General features: G+C 40.1%; 1 protein-coding gene across 1 annotated transcript in view; it reads left to right on the top strand.

Moving 5' to 3' along the window:
• LOC308411766 (beta-1,4 N-acetylgalactosaminyltransferase 2-like) overlaps positions 1-6,573 on the top strand; it is a gene marked incomplete at both ends in the record, with an annotated part of 28,350 nt that extends 21,777 nt beyond the window's left edge. Inside the window, 3 exons of the mRNA XM_080905792.1 lie at positions 1-25; positions 6,063-6,291; positions 6,380-6,573. The exon at positions 1-25 is cut by the window's left edge and continues 119 nt beyond it. Of these exons, the coding sequence (XP_080761918.1) occupies positions 1-25; positions 6,063-6,291; positions 6,380-6,573 (448 nt within the window). The remainder of the gene's footprint in view (positions 26-6,062; positions 6,292-6,379) is intronic.
• Positions 6,574-22,500: the final 15,927 nt, after the last annotated feature.

The following is a 22,500-nucleotide window of genomic DNA, read 5'->3' on the forward strand; positions in this document are numbered from 1 at the left end:
GGAGGCGGTCCCTGAACTAGATGTGGTAAGAATGAAATAGCTTGTGTTGGTTCAGTTTGTAACAGTTTTTTTTCTTTAGCTCAATCATGTGTAACTTGGACCTACAAGTTTTAAGTTTTCTTGATAAGAGAAGACATCAATTGTTGGGTCTGTGTTTCCACAAGCCCCGCTGGTTTAGAGACTTATTCATCATGAAGAAAACAAGACAGTCAGCGATGGTCTCTGGAATCCCATGTTCCGGGATGATATTCTTATATATTGCTTTGGCCACCAAAATGGCATCTGCTTTCCTAGTTGGGACGATTTCTACCCACTTTGAAAAAGGGCACGCTATCACTACACAGTACTTATAGTTATTACAGTTGGACAGCTCTATACAGTCCATGTGAATAACTTGAAATGGGTGACTGGGTCTGGGGAATTTCCCTCTCTTCAGTCTCAAATTACCCCGAGAATTGTGCTTGCAACATATCATACATGACCTGCAAATTATTTTTTTTTAAAGTATTAAATCCTAGAGTATGAAAATGTTGCTCTACTGCTCCCATCATCTCCCTGCTGTTGTGAAATGGCACAGCCCATGGCTCAAAATAGCAGCAGTCTTATACAAATTCTTAGGCAGTATTGGTTTATCGCACAGATAATAAACACCATCCTGCAAGCTCGCTCCTTCTGTAAGTCACAACCGTTTTCCTGCTGTAGGTGAGTGGGCCTGCGTGTCTGCTGATGTTGTACTGCTAAAATGTTAACACCATGTTCAACTAAAGCTGCCTCTTTTGCGATCTTATCTGCAAAAACCTTCCCTAATGCAACTGGATCTTTCCCTCACATGTGTGCTGCACATTTACAAGCGGCAATTCCACTGGTTAATAACACTGCCTCCAGCAGATTTTGCAAGAGTTTGGCGTGTTCTACAGGTTTCCCTGTAGACGTTGCCACACCTCGTCTCACTCACTGCGCTAAAAAGAAATGTAATGTAGCAAATGCATACTGCCTATCAGTGTATATTGTCTCTCTGCAGCTTTACACGCTTCCGTTAAAGCTAGCATCTCTGCTGCTCAAGCAAATATGAAACATGTTAGTTGTCCTGCACAGATAACTTTCTCACTGTCTGCTACAGTAAAACCTGTCTTAGCCTGTCCCTCTACTGTCGTAAGACTCAAATCATCAACAAACCAAACCTTTCCCTCAACGAGTGCCACAGCTATTGAGTCATCCCTTGGCTTACACTCCTTCTCCAAGTGCTCTCTACACTCATGAGAAGTGCCCTCTTCTTTCGTTGGCAAAAGGGTTGATGGAGTCAGAATTGTGCACCATTTTATGGTAATATGTGTGGTTGTGAGAGTAAGCGTTACATTAAAGACAAGTGTCTTGTAGGTGACAGAAATGTAAATTTAGTCTGCAGACGATGTAAGGCAGAGCACGTCGTACACCTTAGTTGTCTTCCTCAACGTCAACGTCGAAACTCTTCCACTCCTTATGGTTGTTTGCTGTGCAAAGACTCCTCCCGATGATCTCCTGAAAGCCCAGTAGCACAGCTCTCTGTGCGATGTCTTCTGTGCTGTCTCTGATCCTCCTGAAGACTCTCTCCTGGCCTCAGCTCCCATCTTGTGGACAATCCCCTCAGCCACTCCTTCTCGTCCTGGCACCTCACGACATCTACAAATTAAAAAAAAATGACACTCCTCTCGCCACACGGCTTTCACCACGTGTCAACTCCCCAATGAGACATGTACAAGAATGTTGCACAGTCTCCCTAAAACAATCTCCAGGGTTTGTCCCTTGGAGCAGCCATACTCCACCTGTAACCTTGTGTAAAAACATTAGTCAGCAATTAAATGTTTAGCTTGTTTAACTCCCAGCTCCACCCAGAGCCTGTATCCTAGAAGACAAAGTCTTTAAGTTAAAACAACTTCACATTTGCAACTAACTGCAGCTCGTAAGTGTAATAAAGTATTCAGCATCACAGAGACAAGGATCATTGCAGGTTTATTCTAAACTCCTTAAACTCCTGCTTTTTCCATACTTTGCTCCAAATCATTTAACATCTCAACGTCATTCCACATTGTAATCAGTGACGTCCCTTAAGTTTGTCACTCATCATGAGCCCAACAGTGTGGTCAGATAATGAGCCCTATTTAACCATTCAGTAACCACTGCACATCTGTTCAATTGTCACTTGTCTGTCTGTGCTGAATCCTCTTCAAACACTCTTAAAGAAAAACAAACATTAGCCAAACACACGGATCATCCTGGTTGTCAGGTGTCGGCCATCCAGATTCCAGAGGAGCTGTGAAAAGTCATAAAGTTAACACTCTGCTGTAAAAAGATGCAACACTGGTTTCAAATACAGTATCACACTGTATTCACTTCTCCCCTGTAACATTCACATTTTCTCCAACATTTTCTCAACAACACAGTGTAATTTCATCATCAACATATAGCCTGTAACCACAGTTTTCTTCACACAAAATCTCAGTAATCCTGTGGTAGAAAAACATCATTAAGTTGTGTCCTGCTGTAAATCACATGATCAAATCACATGATTAACCATCTGCTGTAATAAAGAAATGTAAATGTTAGCGCTGCACAGGTGTATACACTCTTTCTCACAGTAATCTCTGTGAGCAACACACGGTAGTGAATAACACACCCATGGTAAATTCACAGACACAGAAAAATTAAAACTAAAAAGGTTAAATTTGCAGAGTTCACATAGTCATGTCACCCAAGTTTCCTCCTGTGGTCTCCTTCTGCTCCTGCAACAGAGACACACACAGTGATACAGCCACACCTTTGTCAGGTGGGGGTTAGCTTCACACAATGGTGTTAAGTCAGTCAGTCTTGTCAGCTTTAACCAGTCAGTCAGTTCCCCATTTTTTTAAATTCTCACTCATTCACTCAGTGATTCTTTCTTTTGCTGATAGTGGAAATTATTGTCGCATTTTGTTTCCACCCTCAGAAAAACGACGACATTTCAAAAAGAAAAAGAATTTAGACTGGATTTCCTCGTTGAATCCTTTTGGACAGGAACTTACTTTCTAATTGTCCCAAATAAGTGGCTTTCTCCCCAGCCCATTTTAATTTTGGAGAAACTCACTTTGCAACCGTTCGCAACAACATGTTGTATAGTTCTTCCTATTCAAACGTTCAGATCTGCTTAGATGACAGAAAAATTATCAAACAAAACTTTAGTGCACCATGAGAGTAACAAAATAAAAAGAAAATAAAGGAAAGCAAAGGAAAGAAAGGCCTTGTTTAAGTCATGACACGTGTTCTTCAATTCAGGGGAATAAATCGTAACAACCCAATTGGCAGGCTCAACTTAGTAACAAAAGACAAATCAACAGCCAGTTTAATCTCAAACATTCATCCAAATCAGCCATACACACAACATACAGCATAACCCTGCTGTCTCATCACATAATAAGTTTCTTCTCATGTAACTAAATGTGTGCCATGTTACAACTTCTTCACACACCAGAAACTCACAATCAGCTCACTCAGCTCACTCATTTAAGACCTCTCATCAGCATTCTGTTTCCTCCTCTATGATGCAACCATCTGTCCTCCTATAATATTCAGTCCACTAGTCTATATATCACTTTCATCTTACTAGTGACTTGGACAAGATGACTAACAGAATCTCGTGCTTAAGATGCTGTCTGGTCTTCATGAGTATCATTTATTGTGTATATGCATGTAGGGTTAGTATAGTTAATGCATTTTCTGTATGTTTTTGTGTTCCTCTCTCATCACATTTCCATTATTCTCATCACTGCTTAAACAACATACATCTCTCTCTCTGATTTTTTTTTTAAACTGTCCTTTTCTCCAAAACAGAAAATAGCATTGCAGTTGTTTCAGGCTGAGAAACACCAAACACTCTTCATGCTATCATTCATCCACACAACTATTTTATTTCTTTTGTCCACTGGGCAGGTGACCTGCAGAATCATGTCTGCCCCAGCTGGATACCTTTTCACACACACCGTGATGTCAGACACACTCACACTCACTTCTGCTTAGAGCACAATTTCACTTCATTCGTCAACGATCCACACACCACGTGCTGCCCAATAAATACTTTGCAGTGTATTTCATCCTCTTTCAAGGTAGACTTCTTTTAATTTTGCGGCATGCAACGCGCCTTACCCCAAAACCCAGGCTACGTGTAATTCCGTTAACATGACTTAGGTTTCCTTCTGTGCTGCTGCGTTCACTTACTGGCACTCACACACACATACGCTCATTCACACTCTCTTTAGGCCTATAACCTCCCTTACCGTGGCGAGCTCTATCCTCCTTACTATTGGAGGAGAAACCAAACACTCAACGCCCTTAACTGCGGAGAAAAACCTTTTTTAATTTTTTAGAGCTCTATCCTCCTTTCGGTGGAGAAACCATCTTAACCCTCCTTAAAACACTGGCGGAGAAGCCAAACCTACCTCCTTAAATAAATCAAAAAGATTTAAAAACAAAAACACTGGCGGAGAAGCCAGGCAGCTTGCGTCTACACGCACAGCTTGCACACTCACGTAACTGCGTTTAACCGCACGGTCACGTAGCCGCTCTCTAAGGCCTTCTGTACTCACTGTTCGTGTTGTTTCCGTTCATGGGAAGAATCTCTGGATCCCGTCAATTGCCATCCATCCCGACCGGCCTGGTGACAAAGTTAAGCACCAGGGCTTTCGGCTGCTAGCAGACTGCGGCGGCGTCATCTCCCTCTCCTCAGTGGATGCGATGCGTTGGGCTCCGGTTCCGAAGGACCAAATAAATGTTGGGTCTGTGTTTCCACAAGCCCTGCTGGTTTAGAGACTTATTCATCATGAAGAAAACAAGACAGTCAGCGATCGATCGGTTTATTTGCAAGGGAGGCCTCGTCGGTATCTCAGAAACGCACTTCGAATCTCATTACGAATGACCCCGACGACGGCCTCCTCTCGCTGCCTTTTATTGGGAAAAGAGTTCACACAAGACAGGGAGTGCAGAATTATTAGGCAAATGAGTATTTTGTCCACATCATCCTCTTCATGCATGTTGTCTTACTCCAAGCTGTATAGGCTCGAAAGCCTACTACCAATTAAGCATATTAGGCGATGTGCATCTCTGTAATGAGAAGGGGTGTGGTCTAATGACATCAACACCCTATATCAGGTGTGCATAATTATTAGGCAACGTCCTTTCCTTTGGCAAAATGGGTCAAAAGAAGGACTTGACAGGCTCAGAAAAGTCAAAAATAGTGAGATATCTTGCAGAGGGATGCAGCAGTCTCAAAATTGCAAAGCTTCTGAAGCGTGATCATCGAACAATCAAGCGTTTCATTCAAAATAGTCAACAGGGTCGCAAGAAGCGTGTGGAAAAACCAAGGTGCAAAATAACGGCCCATGAACTGAGAAAAGTCAAGCGTGCAGCTGCCAAGATGCCACTTGCCACCAGTTTGGCCATATTTCAGAGCTGCAACATCACTGGAGTGCCCAAAAGCACAAGGTGTGCAATACTCAGAGACATGGCCAAGGTAAGAAAGGCTGAAAGACGACCACCACTGAACAAGACACACAAGCTGAAACGTCAAGACTGGGCCAAGAAATATCTCAAGACTGGTTTTTCTAAGGTTTTATGGACTGATGAAATGAGAGTGAGTCTTGATGGGCCAGATGGATGGGCCCGTGGCTGGACTGGTAAAGGGCAGAGAGCTCCAGTCCGACTCAGACGCCAGCAAGGTGGAGGTGGAGTACTGGTTTGGGCTGGTATCATCATAGATGAGCATGTGGGGCCTTTTCGGGTTGAGGATGGAGTCAAGCTCAACTCCCAGTCCTACTGCCAGTTTCTGGAAGACACCTTCTTCAAGCAGTGGTACAGGAAGAAGTCTGCATCCTTCAAGAAAAACATGATTGAAAGCATCTGAAAAAAAACTAGACTTCTAACGTGGCCTAATCTAATCTTGAATAATAATTCAAGATTATTTTTTCTCAATCACCAGTTTTGAACCTTGGTTACATGATTCTGTTGTACTGTATTGTGTTGATTTTATAATGGGTTTTTTGTTTTTCTCTAATTAGGTTGGTGGGTCAGTACAAGGGAACCGCTTTTACTTTTCTATTCTATATGAGGAAGGAGATGAAAATGAAGGTGGCTGCCTATACAGGAAGTCTGGTGGAAAATTCCACCGTCTTCCTGGTTACCCACAATGCCATTTGGCCAGTGGAGTGGTCAACTTCTTCCTGGCTCGTACAGATGCCATGCAGAGGGTGAGATTTGACCCCAAGCTCCAGCGAGTAGCGCATTCAGGTAAGTCCAGACCTCAAAAGGGGTTTAGATTGAAAATGGCACTAAGATGATATTTTCTTAAATGGGAAATGTCTGTTTCTGACTCTAGAGTTCTTCATGGATGGCCTGGGCTCTTTGATGGTTGCCTCATGTGGTGATGTGATAATTGACCATCAACCCAAAACACAGGAAAACCGTAATCCTACCTACAACAAATTCAGACACCCTGAAAGAAGTGAAGGCAAATTCAAACTGCAGCTTCACTTTTTCAAAAACCACCTTAAGTGCATTAGATATGGATAGAAGACCATAAACGCACATAAGGGTCACTTATTGTCATTACATATTGCACTTAATCTGAACATTTTCGTCTCTTTCATTTTAATTGTTTAGCCATTACTCCAGGAATGACAGAGCTTGGGATTCATGTGAATAAAGCTATTTTTTCTTTCTGTTGGGTTTTATTGTTCCTGATTTTATTTCTTTATGATTCTATAGGCAGTTTGATTTCTTATGCTATTGTTGATAGGGTTAGTGTCATAAGGTCATGTTTTTATTGTTAATCTAATATATCTAGTAATAACACAATAGTTTGAGTTCCTCTTATTGCCTTGTTTTTATGGAGTGCTGGATGCTGTTCTAGTTTAGAATACTTGATTTTTCATTCAGTTTCAGGTCCTACTTTGAATATGTTTATGTTTAATTTCTTTGTTGTTTCCTTAACTGTTCTTCTCCCTCTCTTGTCTAGTGGTGCGAGGATTGATACTGAAATACTGATTCCTCCGATACCAAATAATTTGTCTATTTTAGTAGTTTGGGGAAAACTGGATTTTATCATTAACAGAAAAGCAGTAGAAAGTAACTATATTATTGTGATCATTGAAATGAAATAGATATAGATAGATAGATAGTCTAGGAAAATGGTTCTTAGCTTTATTGTTGTTTTCAATCAGTCATATTTGTTTTGAGTCATTGTTAATTGAATATTTTAAAGGTTTTGACATTGACTGGGTTTTTTCCCTCTTGTATGATAATTCTTCATAATTAAACAATAAGAACAAGTAGTGCTATGTCTTGTATTTATTGTTAAGGTATAATTTAAAATACAATAATGCTGATTTTGATTTTCCAAGCACATTAAATTCTTGTACAAAGTACTGATATTGAATCAGTATTGTTGATACCAGCCTGAACTTTACTTGGTATGGGATTGGAAAGGAAAACAGAGACATTACTGTCACATAACTACTCTCATATTTAGTTATTTTATGTTTAATGTATCTTTCTTGTTTCTGTTGTTGGGTTGGGTTCCTGTCATATTTTAATAGATACTGGTACCTTTGCCACTTATTCTTTAATCACACGTTCAGAATTTTCTCTTGCAAAATAAGTCCATACTTACACGCCAATTATTATTTTTTTTTTTTTACTTAAAACATTTTTCTTGCAAAACTAAATAGTCAAAAAAATATCAAAACTGGTAGCCATATGGTTGGTCACCTTACAGCAATATGTAGTATATGAAGTATAATATGTAATATATGAAGCCAAAGTTACGGCAACTCAGAATTTAAAGCCCCAAAGACTATTTTTCCACATTCACACAAGGGCCATTATGCATGTGTGTATGGGTAATTCTTCAAAAATTATTGAAAAACAAGCATTTTTAAGGTATTTAGATGAAGTTAAATCATTTCTTCTGTTCAATATCAATACCTAAGAAATTTCAACTCACAGATTGTGCCAAAATGGACCAGATTGCAAAACGCCTGGCTGTGTATTCATAAACACCTCTGTGACTTTGCTCTTTTACTTCAGCAGTATCAGTCTTTGCACAGATAATGTTCATATGTTGATTCCTGGTTTTCTGGAGTTTATTGTCTATTGCAGTATCTTTAATCTTTAATTTAGGATGAGATGTTAAATTGTGTGTTGTGATGAAATGATTAAAAAATACTCAGTAAAGCTAAAGATCACTCTTCTTCATCCACACAAACTTAAAAATGTGTTTGTCCGTACTGACAACATATAACCTTCCTTCCTCCTCCACAAACAATTCCCAGCTCTGGCCTTGCCTGTGGCTGATAAATTCATTAATTCAATTAAGTAAATTAAAAAAAATTATATTAAGTATCCTTGTGTATCTATAAGTGGGTGTGCAAAACACCCAAGATATCTTACGATGTGTACTTGGTTTGTAGAGTATTTTTAGGCTTGTGAAAATTTGTATTTTAGTGGAGAATTTTTCACAAGTGGGAAGCAGTTGCCTAGTTGAACAAAGTCCAAATGAGTCTAATTTATGAGAGGTAACAAAATCATCAACAATAAAGTGTTTAGTAAATAAAGCTCTGTAATTTAAACAGGGTGATAAACACTGTACTGAGAGGAATAGGAAGCTGCAATTTATAGAGCACAGCAATTACATTATTGTCAGTGCTTGTAGATATTACTATGGAAACAGGGATAAGGTTACTATATCTGAGCAAAGACTGACCACTTACACTAATACAAAATATTACGTTTTGTAAACCACACATTACTCTCCAGATTTTCATATATACTGGGCACAATTTGAACCATAAATTTCAAATTTTGAATTGATTGCTCCACAAGACCTGTTTCTGCTGATTTTCAGTCCAGTTCTTGTGTAATTGGCATATCTCAGTCTTTCTTTTCACATTCTGCTTTTCTACAAAATGGATTCTTGACAGCCACTGAGAGCATTTCTGATGTGGCTTTCTTCCTATTTCATAAGGAAATGAATTTCAGATTTTTCCCCCTAAAGTACTTGCAGAAGAAGATCATATCAAGATAGCCCTGAGAATATGTTGTCATCCGATCTGGACATTAGTCAACACAGAGAAGACACCTAAGGAAAGTTTCAGGCGATTCAGGAAAGTGAAAACTCTTAGTGATCCTTTATTTTCAGAGTAATATTAACAGTAATATTACAGTTATTTCCAGTTGTTTACACACAATTACATGTACTTCAGACACAGTGACTACCACATGTAACTGATGCACCACCCCCCTAAACCAATTCTGCTAAACTACAAGCATAATTCCTGCTTTACACTCAAATTGCAGTTTTAAAACACACTTTTTTCAAAACACTACACATAATTCTCTGCATTTGGAACTCTTTTCATGAAGAAAATCTCTTGTTTTCACAAGAGAAACACACTGTCATTCAAAATTGTAAACTCAGTTGCCCTACTTTGCATACTAACTCATCACATAGGTAAACACCTTTCACACATAATTGCAATGAAAAAATCAGAGCTTTATAAAAGGGCAACAGGTGAGTTCTTCTGTTTTGGTGCAATGGATGCCAACATTGGAAACAGAGGCAGAGCCAGAGGAGTGAGAGTAAGAGGAGGAGGGGGAGGAGGAGGAGGATGAGGACGATGAAGACTGGTTCACTGTCCACCCACGCTTTTTAGTTTTTTCTCGATTCGCCATGCTAGGCGATATTTGCCCTGCTGATCGGCCAGTGAAAATATTGCTTGTGATGTGGATGAGGTGTTGTGGCCAAATAGAAACAGAAGAAACGATGCAGCATAATTGTTTTGGTTTTGTTTTGTTTTGTTTTACTGTATTCAGTAAATTCTTCTGTTGTTTGGACTTTCCAGACCAGCAGGTTTAGGGAAGTCGTTTATGGGGTCACACTCTGACACACACGCACACACACACACCTCCAAATTCCAATGTAAGGAACAAACATGCCGGGTAAAAGCTATCGGGGCCTACGCTATCTTCAGCTGCACCAGCTACAGGGGCCTGGCTAGCTATGAGTGAATGAAGGGTGCGAAGCCGAGTCTCCAATTCAGTAATCATGGCCTCCAGAGCTGCAAATATGCTACATTTGTTACAAGTATCACTACTGCTAAAGGAGGCCGAGGAGTAACTAAACATCTGAAGCAATGAGCAGGAAAGTGCAGGAGGGACAGGTGAAGAGGCCATGCTGCTAGCAAGTCGGCTACGAGCTAAGCTAAGCTAGCGATACAGTAAAGACACAGTGAGTGAATACTTTGGCTATAATTTAGAAGTGAGTACACAGAGTGTGGTTCGGATGAAGCACGTGTAGATTATACTATAAAAAAGGAGGTATCTAAAAGTTTTTAATTAAATTGCTAAGTAGATAAGCTACTCAAAAACACCACTGTGTGTTGAGCAGGAACAGGAAGTGATACTCTACCGCAGAGAGAGCGAACACCAAGTGGCCAGTCAGATGTCAAAAAGAAATGACAGTCAGATAGTGTTGCAGTAGCATGCAAAGTAACTAATGTGGAATGTATCCTAGTGCCTTTAGTTTTTTGCATATTTGTCAGCACTTGATTTAAGCTGAAAGTCTGCATTCCAATTACGTTTGGATTGTTTGATTTAAAATCTGCTGTGGTGATGTAGCGAGGCAAAAGTACAAAAACTGTCTTGATCCAAAAATTTATGGATGTAACTTTAGCACCCACCACCTCACCTGCCTCTGAATGTGTACTTTAGTCTGCTTTTTCTTCCAATGGCAGACAGAAGCACTTAATCAGAAAATTAGGCCAAAGTTCTGGAAATTCACTGTTAAAAAAAAAAAAAGTAATAAAAAATAAAAATGACAAATATATATGAATAACCTAAATGTGTATATACCAAAGGAGAAAACTAGCTTCACACAATAAACATAGGTGCCATTTTGTAGTTGGCTAAACTTAGACAGCAAAACAAATGTTTTGTCAAGAGTATAGCAAAATAAAACTTTATGGTTTACAGACCTCACAAAAGTGGTTCTGGAAGAATGGTCAAAGATTCCCACAAACACACCCGTAAACCTTGTGGAAAGCCATCCCAGAAGTATCCAACCTTTTATAGCTACAAAGGGTTGGCTATCATATTAAACTCTGTGTATTACGAATGAGATGTCACTCAAGTTCATATGTGTGTGAAGGCAGTGTATGTTCATCTCAGTTGTTTCCTTGGGCATCTTTCTACTTTGAGGACGTTTAGGAAAACTGATGATGTTGATGGTCATATTATGAGATTAATAAAGAAATGACAAAAATCTCAATGGCTTCATTAACATTTTTTGTTACTGTGTTTTCTAGCAGGTTCTGGGTATCACATTTAAAGTAAACATGCTTAACATGTTTACTTTAAATGTTGTTACATTTTCAAGTATAGGGTTATCAGTGATTTCAGTATTATTTCAATTTTATATGTGGTCCCAACATTTTTTTTGGATAGCCGGTCATAAATATATTTAAATCTTTAAGTATCCATAAGCATCCATAAGTGACTGAGCCAGGACTCTCTTCCAGACACTCTAACAACCACCGGCACAATGTACATTTCAGATTTTTTAATTTAAAAAATTTGAGATTGTCTGTTTTATTTAATTAATTTAATGTACAGAATTCACCCACTTGCTCCACACAATGCCACTTACTGCACATAAAGTCCCCCATGTATATATTCACATAATGTATATAATGTAATTCTCTCCCCTTTTGCACAGTCGAGGAGGGTTTCAGGATACATTTCACTGCGTATTGTACTTGTATAACTATGCATGTGACAAATAAAGAATCTTGAATCTCTCTTGAAGTATGATGCACATACTAATTCCTGGAATTTAAGATCCATTTGGTAAATTCAAATATGTTGAATAGTGAATGTGTGGACTATATACTCACGATAAAGTTTTATTGTAGGTGCAGCTAAACATCTGCTAATATTATAATCTGTACCTGTAAAAGGTAAATATGTCCATGGTTGGAAATGTATTCATTTAAGCACTTGATGGGTGTGGACTGTGTAAACTGACTGAATTACCAGAGAACTGTCGGTCATCAGTATGAAATCATGCTGACTGTAATGTACACATTGAGTGTTTGCCTAGAAAAGCAGAGGAAATGTTGATTCTTTTATATTTTTCTCTTAAGTTCAATGTGCAAGTAGATGTGTTTAAAATAAATCTGCTTTTTTTCAGAAATCCGCAATAACAATCTGCTCAGGACTGAAGATAATGTGGTTACTGAGGTTTATTGTGTCCTCTGTAGATGGTTCATTTCAGTCTCTCACTGTGTTCTTATCACAGGATGGAATAGAAAGTTTTCTTTTTATCAGATGCCACTTATATCTACTCATTTCAATTGCCTTAGCACAGGAAACATCTTCTGTGTTTCCTGTGTTATGACATTAAGGCTATTAGTAATTAGGTAATTAGGCCACCTTGGAATAACAGTTCTATTAAAACAACAAAAATAAATAAAAACACCTACAAAGTCCATATTAAGAAGAAGAAGAAGAAGATTATCAGTCAGACCACTAATTTATCATACTGATATATTTCTCCCCCCACTTGGGTTCTTTTGTTCGACTCCTTTTCTTTTACTTTCACTCAGTAGTTAGAATGCAGTGGTTTGAGGGAATAACTGCACAACTCTAGAAATGAAACAGTCTCTCCATCATTATGTCTTGCCTTGTAAAGTCTTTAATTTGATATTTTCTATTTTTAGAAAATATCAAATTTGATCTATTTTATCTATTTTTAGAAAACATCAAATTTTCTAAAAGTAGAGCCCATACAGGGGAGCAAGCATGCTGGAGAGGTTAGGCAAAAACTTCCCATAATAGTTCACTAAGCCCAAGAATGATCTTAGTTCAGCTACATTCTTTGGACTGGGGGCTTCCTTTACTGCCCTCACTTTGTCTTCCAGCGGGGACAGGCCCTGAGCTGAGATGCGATGACACAGGTATGTCACGCTAGGGGCTTGGAAAACAAACTTACTGCACTTCAAATGCAACCCAGCTTCTGAGAGCTTCTTCAACACCTGCTCAAGGTTACGCAGATGCTCCTCTTCTGTTTTACTTGTAACTAAAATGTCATCCAAGTAAACAGCAACACTGGGAATCTTTTGCAGAAGATTGTCCATGGTGTGCTGAAAGATAGCCGGACTGGATGCAACGCCAAACACCAGGCGATTGTACTTGAACAGCTCCTTGTGTGTGTTTATTGTCACATATTTTTTTGATTCCTCATCCAGTAGCAACTGGTGGTATGCATGACTCATATCCAAATTTGTGAATGTCTGACCACCCGCCAGTGTGGCAAACAGGTCATCCACTTGAGGCAGAGGGTAGGTGTTGAGCTGAGAGGCTTGGTTTACTGTCAGTTTGTAATCACCACATATACACACCCCTCAGTCCTCCTTCAACACTGGTAGAATCGGGGCTGCCCAGTCTGAGAACTGTTGTAGTCTCTCAATTCTACTTCCAGCTTGGCCTTCATGGCGTATGGTACAGTGCGTGGTTTGAAAAAGCGTTGCCGGACAAAAGAGTCCGCACACAGCTTCACAGTGGTGCCCTAGAGGGTGCCCAATTAATTCTTGAAAACATCTGCATGCTTTCCCAGCAATTCATCTTGGCTTACACTTACATACCTGATTTCTCTCCAGTTCAGGCGGATTAGCCCCCTCCACTTTCACCACCAGTAGTGTTGCTGCAGTTTCTTGACCCTGATATGCTGCATGCACCTCTATACCACCAAGCGGGGGAATGCATTCACCCGTGTACTGTCTCAGGCTTATCTCAGTCGCTTGGAGAGCCGGCGCCCCGCCCGAGTGCCATAAGCTGTGGTAGGTGGCTTGGCTGATCACGGAAGCTGAGGCCACTGTATCCACCTCCATTTGTAGTTCCTTCCCATTTACCTGGATAGTGGCATATGGGCTCTGCATGGCATTTATTTAAGCCAACCAGATTAAACATGTTGAAAACACACTCATCCTCCTCAGGCGCTATGCTCTGCAGGTGATGCATGTTTAGTTTGGGTTTTGTCTTCCATTCCTTCTTTGGTTTCTCCTTAGAGCTCCTGCATTTCTTGGCTAAGTGCCCCTTTTTCTTGAAGTTTTAGCAGGTACTGTCTTTGAAAACACACTCCTTGGCAAAATCTGCTCCCCCACACCGGTAACACTCCACTAGCTCCCTCGGTTTGCCTCTCACACTCTGAGATACATGATGTACATCAGCTGAGTGCATATTGTCGTTAGCGTTCTGATGTCTTTAATGTTATTAGCTGCTGTTTCTATTGCCTGAGCAATTTTCAAAGCTTTCTTAAAGTCCAGTGTGGGCTCCCCAAACAACTGACGCTGCATGCCATCAACATTTATACCACACACCAACCTGTCGCGTAGCATGTCATCCAGCACGCCTCCAAACTCACAGTGCTCCAATAGCTGTCTCAGCTCCACCACATACGCAGCCACTGAAACTCCTGGCTTGCATGAATGAGTGTGGAATTTAAACCGCTGAACAATCACGGAGGGTTTTGGCAAGTGATGATTTTGCACCAATGTCACCAGTTCTTTGAAGCTGAAGTCTCCGAGGCATCGTCAGGTTACGTATCAACTTAGTTCACCAGTGCTTTCTTTCTTTCTCAGGATGTACTAAACTGTAGATTTTGCCACAACTAATATTGTAGTGATTTGTTGCATTGGATTTTTTTCTATTTTAGCAGCTTAGGGGTGGCTTGTTTCACCTACACGGAGGGCTCCTTTTACCACATGTTGTCTATTAACAGAAAATCTTCCAAATGCAAGAACCACACCTCAAATGAAAGCTGACAGTCTGCACATTAGTCTATGTCCATTATATAACTATATTTGGAATATGTTTAAGTAAATGGGTAAAAAAAACAAAACTTGTGTCAGTGTCCAAATATATATATTGATCTAAATGGGGGGGATGCTGTTGCTACTACAATAAATACAGTTTGTAGAGGTAGGAATGTTGGTTGCATTATAGTATAAATAAAAATACGGTTTATGGATAAAGTGTAATCTCCTTGAGTGTTGGCAGTGCAGTTAACCTTCAATCAGACTGAAGGTAGGGCATGTTTGACAGCCTGTCGGTAGAAGCTTCTATTGAGTCTGTTTGTCTTTGACCTGATGGACCTCTAGTGTTTACCAGAGGGAAAGGGGGGAAAAGGTGAGTGTCCAGGGTGTGAGGGGTCCTTGATGATGATGCTGGCTTTCTGCTGAAGTCTGCCAGTATAAATGTCTCTGAGGGGGGTTAGTGAAGTCCCAATTGCCCGCACTGCTGCCCTCACCACCCACTGCAGTTTCCTCTTGTCCTCTACAGTGCAGCAGTTGAACCAGAGTGTGCTGGAGTAGGTCAGAAGGCTCTCAGTGGTGGAGTAGAAGTTTACTAGCAGTCTCTGGGGTAATTGGGCCTAATGCAGCTTCCTGAGAAAGTGCAGCCTTTGTTGTGCTTTCCCTACCTAGTGGGAAATGTTTGTGGACCAGGTAAGGTCAGCCGAGATTTGGACTCCGAGGAACTTAAAGCTTTCTACCCTTTCTACCTCCTCCCCATCAATGTAGAGGATAGAGTGCTCAGATCACTTTGTTCACCTGAAGTCAGTTACCATCTCCTTGGTCTTGGCTGTGTTCAGATGTAGGTTGTTGTTGTCACACCATTGCTTCAGATGCTGAATCTCCTCTCTGTAGGCTGATTCATTGTTGTTGTCAATCAGTCCTATGATGGTGGTGTCATCAGCAAATTTTATGATGGTGTTACTGGTGTGGATTGGAGAACAATCATGGGTGGAAAGTGAGTAAAAGAGGGGACTGAGAACACACCCCTGTGGGATGCCTACGTTCAGAATGAGGGCGCAGGAGGTGTGCTCTCCCATCCTGACGTTCTGAGATCTGTTGCTCAGGAAGTCCAATATCCAGGTGCACAGTGAGCTGCTGAGTCCTAAGTTGAGTCCTAGTTTATTAACCGGTTTTTGGGGTTGAACTGTATTGAAGGCAGAGCTGAAGTCCACAAACAGCATTCTCACATAGGTGTTACTACTGTCCAGGTGTGTGAGGGTTGAGTGAAGAGCTGTTATTATGGCGTCCTCTGTCAACCTGTTTGCCCTGTATGCAAAATGGTATGGATCGAGGTCTGCAGGGATGGCAGCTTTAATGTGCAACATGATGAGTTTCTCAAAGTGTTTGGCAATTATGGATGTTAAAGCAACTGGACAGTAGTCATTCAAGCAACTCACTGTTCTTCTTGGGCACTGGAAGGATGGTGGTTGACTTAAAGCAGGATGGTACTACAGACTGTAGAAGGGAGAGGTTGAAGATGGATGAAGATGTGATTGTCTTTGTAGCCAGTAAGTGTCTTGATCACCTGCCACATTTCTCGAGTTGTTTGTTTGAAAGTGTTCCTCGATGTGCTGTTTGTATTTTCACTTGGCTTCTTTTATACCTTTAAACAGAGATTTTTATAAAGAAAAAACAATAGCCACTGAAACAACCTGATGAGCCATCTGTAATGTGGGGGGGGTTTGCACTTTTGATAACTTTCTTATCAGTTCGACTCATCAGATCTATTTGCACAAAGCATATGGCAGGCACTCACACACATCATTCTAACAACTCAGTAACAGTCAGTCTGCCCCAGGGCAGCTGTGGCTACAACTGTAGCTTGCCTTCACCAGTGTATGAATGTGAGAGTGAATGAATAGTGGTATTGTAAAGCGCTTTGATGCAATCCATTATTATTATTATTATTATTAACAGACTGTACCTTCAATTTCTGTAATGCAGCTGATTCTCCTGTCTGAGGACAAGCACAATACAATACAATGCAAAAAGTTTAATACTGCATCATGCAGGCTGTCTTGATGCAAGCTCAATCACTCTGTAGTTATTTTGTTTTACTCCTGCTGGATTATGTGGGCAGGTCTTTCCAGTAACTATAACTGGGGATTTGATTCCGTCAGGAACGGTCCTAGGTCAAAACTTGTCGGGGTGCTCAGCCCCCAATCATAATGTCACTCAAACAATGCCTTGCAATTGCTATTACAACATTAGATTACAAAGTTATCTTTAAAAGCAACTCAATAGGTTGGACAACAGTAGTATATGACTGCCACCTTTGTGGAGGAGGGGTGAGGTGGGGTGGGGGTGAGGTGGGGTTTGGGGTGTGGGGTTTGGGGTGGGTGGGGGGCACCACTTTGGGGTCCTTAGGGACTGAGTAAAGCGCTACACAAATGCAGGCCATTACCATTTACCATTTACTGTGCAGACCCAACACAGGATATCAGTGGTGAATAGATTTGTAGCCTCTGTTTGGAGTAATATGCACCTTTTTAAATGCTACCATTCATGTCATAATCTTATTTTCTGTTTTCCCACCTCACTATCTGCCCATTTGCTTACTTTGTCCTTCCTGCTCTTTTACAGTCTGCCATCTCTCTGTCCATTCCAGTTGCACACAAATGTATAGTGTTAAACTAGAAAATAACATAAATCTTATATTGTATATAATACAATATGCTATATTGTATTCAGAATGAGGGATCACCTGGATCTGGACCTGCACTGTAAACAAACACTGATGTCTAATTTGACCAAAGGAACATAATTTTTTAACACACTAAAATAATAAAGTACATCAGCTCCTCAGCAGCTAACAGAAGGTTAAAATGAGCTACTAATCTCTTTATGTGTCACGCCCCCACATTATCAGAACAGTTTGCACTTTTGCTTGTTAACGTTTCATGTAAAGTGTGTTTCAGTGTGTTAAATTACCTTCTTATTATGACAAGCCACACTGTGCTAAAGCACACAACAGCTCTGTGTGGGCACACTGTAACAGCATGATATCAAAAACACTGGACAGTTAAACTTGTTTTCATTTTACACTGCACTGTCTCCAGTAGACAAGCTGGCAAAACATTAACATTAGAAGACATCAAATAATACTAAAATTTTTTATCATTACAAGTTTTGATTTTGGTCTTTACCAAATGTTGAGGAGAATTTCTGATTAAATGCTTTAGTGTGAATATTTCAGAGCAGGGCGCGTTTTTAAAACTGAAGACAGCCTCCTCCTCCCACTGTAGAGACAGTTAATCTGCGGTACCACCAACTGGTTAAAGACGGAACTGCACTCAGAGTTAAAGTGACACTTTGTGTTACCTATTTTTTTCATCACCACGCATAATGTAAATATTCTGGCTTTTATCAAATGAAAAATTGCAAATATCCAAAACACAGCAGCAAATGCAGTGAGACTGACAATTTCAGAACAAAAATAACCCAACTGACAAAAAAATAAATAAAATAAAATAAAAAATCACCCCCTGGATCCAACCAAGCAAATAAGTAAAAGCTTTCCATTAGATAATTACTGCTGTGTACGAGCTTCTCATTAAGCATTAACCTGCCATGCTGGAAAGCATTTATATTAACTACAAGTTCTAACAAGATTACAGACCCTATTTCAGTAAATGCTGCTAAAGGTCTCCTGAGATCTCAGACACTTATTGACTGCTGCTAAAGAAAGACAGGATGTGACACAGAGGTAAATACGTGCTATCTTTTTTAAGTGATTGTTGCCACCAAATCAAAATATTTAACATATGTCCTATCTATTATTGTGAATCTTGTTGACACAGGGCTCGACCTGCTGGTCAAAGACAAAACTGCACAGCTCCCATGAAACTTTGTGTTACATAATTAACTCATCTTTGTGATCAGGGAAAATTTTCTTTTGTGCAAGAAAAAATGCATATATCATAACACATCAATGTGTAATCTTTTTACCACTTGCAGTAAATATAAATGTTGACATTTAACATGTGATCTCTGTCTTTCCATCAAGTATTTTAAGCATCGTGATGGCAGCTTTGTTAATGGTGATGGCCTGACGGACATCAGAGATTCATACGAGCTGGTGGAGTACGCCAAGAGCCTTCCTGATTTGTTCCAGAATCAAGCTGGTGTCAGAGTGTGTAAGAACTGAATACTAAAATATTTTAATGTAATTCTGGCACATCTACTGAAATACATAAACTCCTGAAAGAACCACTAGGAATACTCAGGTTTTAAATTTTATTCACTTTACCACAACAGAGGTTAGAAAAAGAACTTAATCCTCGTAAATCAGCGTACTCAGATTCCTAAAGCTAGCAGCCATAATCTCAGCTACACGGTTGCATCTATTTTTAACCTTTCCTAAAGGTTCCCTTGCACTAATCTGCCATTGTTACTCCTCTATTAAAAGGGGGTGATCATATTATTTTAACTAATTATACACTAATCTAAACTTTCAGTTTTGGTAAACGTACTTCAATCTCGGATCTTTGAACAGATTAAATCTCTATGGTCTCCTTTTCAGTCATATTATATTAAAAGTTGCAGTACTGTTACTGCTGTTATTGTCATATATGATACAGCCTCAGCACACAAAAAATGTGTCCTCTAGTTTTCAGACGTTGTGAGATCAGCAATGTCATATTAAAATTTGATAAAAGTGGTCAACAAACTGAGTTGGTGTCTACTTTTAAATATCTAGGATTTCCAAGTGATTATGGTTTAGTATATTATAAGAAAACTGAAACTTTTTTTTGGGGGGGGGGGGTTATAGAAATAATTCCTGTTTTTCATTTTATGTAAAACAGAAACAGGTGGAGATCATTTTTATTGATAATACAGGGAGTGCAGAATTATTAGGCAAATGAGTATTTTGTCCACATCATCATCTTCGTGCATGTTGTCTTACTCCAAGCTGTATAGGCTCGAAAGCCTACTACCAATTAAGCATATTAGGTGATGTGCATCTCTGTAATGAGAAGGGGTGTGGTCTAATGACATCAACACCCTATATCAGGTGTGCATAATTATTAGGCAACATCCTTTCCTTTGGCAAAATGGGTCAAAAGAAGGACTTGAAAGGCTCAGAAAAGTCAAAAATAGTGAGATATCTTGCAGAGGGATGCAGCAGTCTCAAAATTGCAAAGCTTCTGAAGCGTGATCATCGAACAATCAAGCGTTTCATTCAAAATAGTCAACAGGGTCGCAAGAAGCGTGTGGAAAAACCAAGGTGCAAAATAACTGCCCATGAACTGAGAAAAGTCAAGCGTGCAGCTGCCAAGATGCCACTTGCCACCAGTTTGGCCATATTTCAGAGCTGCAACATCACTGGAGTGCCCAAAAGCACAAGGTGTGCAATACTCAGAGACATGGCCAAGGTAAGAAAGGCTGAAAGACGACCACCACTGAACAAGACACACAAGCTGAAACGTCAAGACTGGGCCAAGAAATATCTCAAGACTGGTTTTTCTAAGGTTTTATGGACTGATGAAATGAGAGTGAGTCTTGATGGGCCAGATGGATGGGCCCGTGGCTGGATTGGTAAAGGGCAGAGAGCTCCAGTCCCACTCAGACACCAGCAAGGTGGAGGTGGAGTACTGGTTTGGGCTGGTATCATCAAAGATGAGCTTGTGGGGCCTTTTCGGGTTGAGGATGGAGTCAAGCTCAACTCCCAGTCCTACTGCCAGTTTCTGGAAGACACCTTCTTCAAGCAGTGGTACAGGAAGAAGTCTGCATCCTTCAAGAAAAACATGATTTTCATGCAGGACAATGCTCCATCACACGCGTCCAAGTACTCCACAGTGTGGCTGGCAAGAAAGGGTATAAAAGAAGAAAAACTAATGACATGGCCTCCTTGTTCACCTGATCTGAACCCCATTGAGAACCTGTGGTCCATCATCAAATGTGAGATTTACAAGGAGGGAAAACAGTACACCTCTCTGAACAGTGTCTGGGAGGCTGTGGTTGCTGCTGCACGCAATGTTGATGGTGAACAGATCAAAACACTGACAGAATCCATGGATGGCAGGCTTTTGAGTGTCCTTGCAAAGAAAGGTGGCTATATTGGTCGCTGATTTGTTTTTGTTTGGTTTTTGAATGTCAGAAATGTATATTTGTGAATGTGGAGATGTTATATTGGTGTCACTGGTAAAAATAAATAATTGAAATGGGTATATATTTGTTTTTTGTTAAGTTGCCTAATAATTATGCACAGTAATAGTCACCTGCACACACAGATATCCCCCTAAAATAGCTAAAACTAAAAACAAACTAAAAACTACTTCCAAAAACATTCAGCTTTGATATTAATGAGGTTTTTGGGTTCATTGAGAACATGGTTGTTGTTCAATAATAAAATTATTCCTCAAAAATACAACTTGCCTAATAATTCTGCACTCCCTGTAGATGTGCTTCTGTTCATTAATTGGATAGTGTTTTTCATGGGGCACTAAGATTCATCACCAACTGTGGTCCCCATACATATGACTGTGTACTCTAAAGTCATTTGGACATCTTTATGTATTTGATGACTCGATCACAGGAATGTGTTTATTAATAAAATCATGTTGGTCCCCAGAAATTACATTTGGCATGAGCCAAATGGTCTGAACTTCAACACCGCCTTTATTACTGTGCTGTCAGATATATCAGCAGTTTTTAAAAGTGCTGAACTTGTTAGCTACACAGCACTGGCAGTGTTTCAGAGTCCACTCTGGACATCAGGGGTTGGTTTCAAGTAAAGTAGCCCCCTGTGTGTAGATGTCCGTATGCCTTAGCAAAGTGGAAAACCTGAGCTTCATGTCTCTAGAATGATTTAGATTGTGGCCATATTTCTTTTTAAAAAGAGGATTCTTTATATTTTGTTAAAACACTGTGGTGTTTTCCACACAGTTTAGTTGAGCAGGCTACCATGCTATGTTAACTGATGCCCGAGTGTATTTGGTGACTCACTTCACATTTTAATTAATTAATTTATGTGTCCAAGAAAAATGATTATTTTACTAGTGGATAATTCTCTCACTCTTGTCTTTGGAAGAGCTGCAGCTGTTCCTGTCTCACATTTCCCATATCAGCAGGCCAGTTTGCTGCCTCTTCAGGTCATCTTGCAGTGCAGCTGGTGTGAACTGGAAAGCAACTCTAATCAGAACTTATAGCAGATGATAACCTGGTTCATTCAGTTCATCATCACGTGGTCAAGCTGACAGTGACTGCAGAACTGGGTGGGGACTACAATGAGCAGCACAAAATGAGAAAGCGAAACAATGAGCTGCTCCATGTGTGGTGTGGACCCAGCTTTGAATGGATACACATACATACACATTTCCCTGTAAGTGAGAAAAGCTGCACTAATAAAGTCTTCACATAACTTTAGGTTCTGGTTTCAAGGTGTAGAAAAACTGAGAACACCGTGTTTGATGGTGCAGAGTTGAACAAAATGAAATTCCAGGCCCTTAGACCTAAAAGTTTTAATGTTCACAATTTTTCAAGGTTGAAGAGCTACATAGTGAACTGCTGGGAAGCAGGTGAGTCAGGATCCTGCAGCAGGTGGAGGAGGCTGCTGGGAGGAGGTGGGAGCACTGTGGAATGAATCAGG

The sequence above is a fragment of the Rhamphochromis sp. 'chilingali' genome, assembly GCF_963969265.1.
Source record: "Rhamphochromis sp. 'chilingali' genome assembly, chromosome: 15".
NCBI lineage: Eukaryota > Metazoa > Chordata > Actinopteri > Cichliformes > Cichlidae > Rhamphochromis > Rhamphochromis sp. 'chilingali'.